The sequence below is a fragment of the Lactuca sativa genome, chromosome 4, assembly GCF_002870075.4.
Source record: "Lactuca sativa cultivar Salinas chromosome 4, Lsat_Salinas_v11, whole genome shotgun sequence".
NCBI classification, from domain to species: domain Eukaryota; kingdom Viridiplantae; phylum Streptophyta; class Magnoliopsida; order Asterales; family Asteraceae; genus Lactuca; species Lactuca sativa.
Window position 1 is genome coordinate 162,083,963 of NC_056626.2, and position 6,444 is coordinate 162,090,406.

Sequence of the window (6,444 nt, forward strand, 5' to 3'; positions counted from 1 at the left end):
TGTACTATAAACGTGATGATGTGCTCTACTCTTTTTATGCAAATTGTGATCTTTTTATTACAATTTAGGTTATGTATTTTATGATATTGAATGGTTGTGAGAGAAGAGTAATAATATTTTGTTTGATATGGCATTTAATTTTAAAAAGGAAGATTGGTTTATGTTTTCTTATTGATTTTGTGTACATTAACTACAAACAATGTTGTAAGTTGTTTTCTAAGCTTGTTGGTTTCGAGATTAACATTTAATAGTATGTGTTTCTGTACTTCCTTTAGTTTTCATCTTCTAAAAAATATGAACAATAATATCATACTTTTAATAATAAAAATGAATCTATATGTTTCACATTGCTCATGGCATGCCATTAGAAAATAGAAATGATCTATAGTGCATAAATGTTAGCCATGGATCTTACAAGTGATTAGTTACGTATGTTGAGTTGCAAGAACAAAAGGGTAGAATGGTCATTTTTAGCACTCAGCACAGCCAGTCAGAAAAATAATCAAACAACATAAACTCAGTCAGATGTGGACTCAGTCAGAATTTCTAACCCAATCAGTTTCTAACCCAATCAGCTCTAACCCAATCAACAACTATCAAACGACCTCTAATTGGGGTTTAATTGGAAGATGGTGGGGAATTTACAACATTTCTTTCAATATAGTTGCATATTTTGTTACTTGGTCGGATAAAGCTTTTCTTAACCCAAAACCACGGAGAGGTTTGATCATGTCATCTTTACTATTATTTGGATGTTTTGGTATATTCCTATTCTAATAAATAAATAGTTTTAATCTATTTTTATCAAGTGTTATTTTAATACAACTCCTCATTAATATTATGTCATATGTCATTTAGATATACTAGGCAACTCATTTCAAAATTTGAATTTATATTTTCTAATTATATGTTAAATTTGAAGTTATAATAACTTTAAAATTTTGATATATAGCTTAATTAATAATCTATTTAAAATGACTTATTTAAAATAATTGGTTAATAATTACAAATTTTTATTATAAAAGTTTAATTAATTGTATAACCGTGATTCCCACAGGTTATAAACTAATTCGTAATAAAAACATTATTTGGGACGGTAAATCCCATAAAAATGGATATCTTTGAAAGTTAAATTTCCCAAACGTTTTTATGGATCTCGAATAAAAATTGTAAATGTAATTTAAACTACTTCATGGTTGCATAACCTTTACATCCTATTCCCGAGTTCAACTTAAGAAGAGAAAGGAAAGGAAATGGATGGAAATGAGAAGAAAATAAAAGAAATTGGTGTTTACGAGTTTCATTAACGGGGGGAATTTGAAGAAAGTGGAGGGAAATGGGAGGATCACTTTCCCTCCTAACTTTCCTTCCGATTTGGGAGGGTTTGGAAAGAAATAACAAAATGATTCATTTTCCTTCCACTTCTTTCCAATTCAGGAACATAAAAGAAAATTTTGTTTTCCTTTCCTTTCTCTTATTTTCTCTCATGATTTTTCTTTTCTATTCTCTTATTTTCTTTTGTTAAACTCGGGAACGAGACGTTAGTTATTTCTATTTGTAATGTTTGCTTTGTTTGCTCGTTGCTAGTCTTTTTAAAAAAAATTTGCCATCTAAAAAAAATAAAAACTTTCCTCGCTACGAAAAAACCACAAAATGGAGGGTTTTCTTCATCCATATGATGAATAGTCAAAGCAAGAGAATTATTTGAAGTTCAAAATATTTCATAAAATATCACTTGAATACGTCAGTTCTAATCGTAATAGTAACTTGCTACTAAAAAGGTACCTATAATTATGATCGTGTTATTGAACATTGTTTAGTAAATAATTTTTGATAATTGTAACTATCTGCATATGAATTCCATAGAACCCTCTTAAATATTTATGAAAATAATTGTCATACACTAAACAACATATGTATTTTATGTAACTGGAATGAGTTTCCATATCCTTTGTTATTGATAATTATAGGATAAATACGTGTATGGATGGACCAAATCTCAAAATATTAAGCAAATTAACAATGGGCCTATATATGTATAATATCTATACATTGATATCGAGAACCATATTGCAAAGTTCGTTGCCCAAATATTGTGTCTCTCATGCAATTTCATGTTTTTGAAGATGCCTCAAACAAAATCTGCCAAGACGCCTTTCTTTAGGATCATTGGAAACAAAGTTTTGGAGCAATGTTGTAGATTAAGAGCTTGATTCGAGAGCCAAGCTTGTTCTATTCATGATTTTTGGCCTATTTGGTTTAGAGGAGCCGTCAAGATGGTCAAGGATTCCAAAACTCGTGCAGTGAGTCTCGAATAGTTGATGTTGATGTCACACATCATAGTGTAAGATATATAAGGAGTCATTGGTTTTACTTTTCAAAAGAACCCTGTTGACGACTGTGGAGATATGAGACTCCAACATATATACACTTCTAGGAATCTCTCTCTCTCTCTCTCTCTCTCTCTCTCTCTCTCTCTCTCTCTCTCTCTATATATATATATATATATATATATATATATATATATATATATATATATATATATATATATATATATATATATATATATATGATACACTAGCACTCCTCTAAGGGAGGAGGAGTCCTTCTCTCCCAACCCATTGAACCCAATGTCACATCAGTTTTTTTACTTTCTTTTTCTTCTATCTTTCCCAACCCACACCATATGTAAATTCTATCTTTCTCAACCCACTCAACCCACTTTCCATATCATTCTCTTTTATTTTTTCATTTTTTTTGCTAATTTAAAAAAATTCTAAAATAATATTAGAAATAACATTTAATATTCTTTTTTATTTAAGTAAATTAGAAAATATAAATTAAAATAAAACATACCATTTTTTTGATTTTTTTTTTGCTAATTTAAAAAAAATTCTAAAATAATATTTAATTAAAAACCACACTTCAAAAAAATACACGATAATTATAAAACACGATAATTAAAAAAAAAATACACTAAAAAAAAGACAACATAATTTATATCCTAAAACGACAATTGAAATTAACTAGTTATTATCTAGAGTTGGAATGTAGACATGTTCAATATGATCAGTAAGATCAGATCGAAGCTGGTGGTGGGTTTCAGCATTGCGCAATTCATGTATTATTTCTTGGTCATCAACTTCGTCGGTGGGGGGATCGGGCTGATACACAGGACATATAGCAACACCCTCATCTTTCAATATCATATTGTGTAGTATAATGCAAGCGTACATTATATTTTTTGTTTTCTTCACCGTCATAGCTCGTGCAGGCATCTTTAATATGTCCCAGCGTCCTTTAAGGACCCCAAAAGCACGTTCTACATCCTTTCTTGCTGATTCTTGTGTTGCCTTGAACCGTATCTTTTTGTCGGTAACTGGATATGGATATGCCTTCACAAATACAACCCATGATGGATATATTCCATCTGCAAGATAGTAACCATGTTTGTAGTGTTCACCATTCAGATAAAATGAACAATTGAGTCCTGTTCCATGATATTTCTCATCAAACAATGGTGATTGGTAGAGGACGTTTAAATCATTGTTAGACCTGGCTACACCATAGAATGCATGCCAAAACCATAAATCTTGTGATGTCACCGCTTCTAGTATCATTGATGGATACTGATGGTCACCCCTCATATATTGGCCTCTCAATTCCGTTGGACAATTCCTCCAATTCCAATGTGTGCAATCAATGCTACCAAGCATTCCAGGGAATCCATGTCTAGCTTCATGTGCTTCATACAAAAGTTGAATGTCAGTGGATGTTGGACGGCGTAAATATTCAGCCTTATACATTTGGACAACACCGTAGCAAAAGTTTTCAAGAGCTTCACGAGAAGTTCTTTCTGACAGATTAAAATACTCATCTAACGAGTCTGGGTTATAACCCTTCGCTAATTGACGTATTGCTGATGTGCATTATTGTAGCGCACTGAAACTCCTTTGATTTGTTGCATCCCATGTTGTTTGAAAATAAGGATAATTCGTCTCCAGGTCACCAACAAGTCGCATAAACAAACCTTTGCTCATACGAAACCTTCTGCGGAATTGCGCGTGACCATAGGTTGAATCATCTGCAAAATAATGTCGGATTAGCAGTCGTTCAGCCTCTAAACGATCTCTGTGGATTGTGTTTCTCCTTTGAATGTTGCTTGAACTAGCATTATTCTGAAGAAGCAGTTGTGCAGTACGAGACAGTACAGGTAACAAATTATTGTTGATAAGTTCATCCTCAGATGATGAATTGTCATCGTTAACTTCCATTACTATTTTCCGAATGTGTGGATTCATTTTGAAAGAAGAGAAAAGTTAGAGAGAAAATGAAACAAACATGCATATATATAGATAATGAAACAAGCATAGCTATATATAGATAATGAAACAAGGATACATATAGAGAATCTTAATAAAAATAAAAATAAAAATAAAAATAAAATAAAAATGAACATGAAAATAAAATAAAAATAAAAATAAAAAACATAATAATAAAGAGAAAGATTCTCCAGTCAAATGATGCCGACATTTTGAACTTCATGGGTTCTCTAACTCCCAACCATACTTAGTTGCAATTTGTCGTTTCCTTTCAAGCACCGTGCGCAAAATACATCCAGTCAAATGATCATGCGGCCGGAGAAAATACTCCATATCTTGGTTCTCTATCTCGCGATCCAACAATTGAGCTTTTCGTTCTTCATTAGCTTCGAGAATGCGCAATTTTTGTTCCCGGTACCGTTGTCTCTGTTCTGCCTCTGTTTCGGTTGCAGTCTTGATGCCGACAATTTGTTTGACGAGACCAAACATTTCATTTTCTGTTGATGATGTTGATGTTGCTTTCTTTCCTTTTCTTTTTCTCTGAGGCGGTGAGTCTTCAACACTAAACGACTGTTGTTGTTGGGGGGAGAATATAGGAGGATATTGTGGATCAGATGATGATGTGTAGGCGTTGGATGAAGATGTTTTGGTTCGTTTTGAAGAAGGAGGCGGGGAGTCTTCACCCACTTTTGTAACAAATGCCCATTTTGCGTTGTCTTTCAACCACTCCCAAGCTTGTTGATGAGGAAAACCTTTCTGGTTAATAGTCCTCCGATACTCACTTAGTGAAGATTGTAAAACATCAGCCTCAGATCTCCCGCTAGCCACACTGTTCATCTTACGGTTATAGATGCAGTTGAAAGCATTACATTTCTTTTGGAGGTCTTTCCATTTTGAGTTTACTTGGTGTCGTGACCGGTCTGAACCTCCCATTTGAACACTGAAATGCTCTAGAACCCTCTCCCAAAATGCATCGAACCTTTGTTGATTTCCGCGTTGTTTATCTTTAGAAACATTGACATATGCCCTAGCCAAAGCCAACTCTTCGCGTTCCACCCAGTTCTTTCGCTTCTGGCGGAGTTTATAGTTGTGTTTTTTCTCAGCAACAGGGTGCAACTCCTCGCTGGTTTCTTCTTCGATTCTTTCGGGAGCTGGGTCGTCACTAAAACTGTCAGATTCTTCATTTTGAGCATCACGAAACTGGAAATTCTCGGGTTGAGAAGATTGGAATTGGGTTTCTGGAACCCTTTGAGAAAACTGATTCCGTGGATTATAACTCTGATTTTCCTCTAGAAGTTTAAATGTGTTGTAAGATTGTTGCACCGGGAAATATTGTTGTGGATAGTTTTGGTTTTGTTGGTAGTTTTGGTAGCTTTGGTAGTTTTGGTATTGTTGATAGTTTGGATTTTGAAAGTCTTGAAAAGAAAATGGAATATCTTGACTTGAACCGCGTTGTGTGGATTTGTAGTTTTTGACTAGAACTGGTTTGTTTAGCTTTGCCTCGGGAATCCATTGAATGTAACTAAATGAATCAAATGAAACATAAAAATTTTCAGAGTAAAAACACTACAAATGAATGAATTATTTATTCATCTATATATAATATGGCAAAATACTACAAAACCATAGAGTATATAAACTTGTAAAATAAAAAAGTTAAAAAAAAAAAAGGAACCCGTATCAATGTAGTCAAAGAATGCAGTCAAGGTCAAAGTTCAAATGTAATTTAAGAGTGACAGATGCATTACTTCTCTTGCAGGGAATCTTTTGGAAAGCTGCTACAAAAAAACAAAACATTGATTCCTACTTTCTAAATTTACCAACGGGTTCACCAACCCAATTTTCAAATGTGAAGCCACTGAACCCGGCGAAACCATTGTTGAGTTATCGTTTCTGGGCGGTACCGCCGGTACCGTCTTTATCTTTTTCCACCATTCCGTCCTACCTAAGAGATGGAGGCTCGATAAGGATATATATGAATATTAAGTGACGGGGTATAAGACGCCAATTATGATATCATGTAAAATATTTGTGAAGTCTTTCATTTACTTCCTGAAAGAGTCATTATGAAGAAATGTGAGACTTCAATATATGTAGATACTTATAAGACCATATCGGACTA

General features: G+C 33.5%; 2 protein-coding genes across 2 annotated transcripts; both read right to left on the bottom strand.

The window, feature by feature from the left end:
• Positions 1–3,026: 3,026 nt before the first annotated feature.
• LOC111921351 (protein ANTAGONIST OF LIKE HETEROCHROMATIN PROTEIN 1-like) lies at positions 3,027–4,274 on the bottom strand. Its single transcript, XM_023916907.1, has 2 exons — positions 4,031–4,274; positions 3,027–3,919 (listed from the first exon to the last, which is right to left on the bottom strand). Exons 1-2 carry the CDS (start codon positions 4,272–4,274, stop codon positions 3,027–3,029), a joined length of 1,137 nt encoding a protein of 378 aa, XP_023772675.1.
• A 267-nt stretch (positions 4,275–4,541) lies between these two features.
• LOC111921352 (glutathione S-transferase T3-like) lies at positions 4,542–6,199 on the bottom strand. Its single transcript, XM_023916908.1, has 3 exons — positions 6,143–6,199; positions 6,060–6,100; positions 4,542–5,844 (listed from the first exon to the last, which is right to left on the bottom strand). Exons 1-3 carry the CDS (start codon positions 6,197–6,199, stop codon positions 4,542–4,544), a joined length of 1,401 nt encoding a protein of 466 aa, XP_023772676.1.
• Between the last annotated feature and the right edge of the window lie 245 nt (positions 6,200–6,444).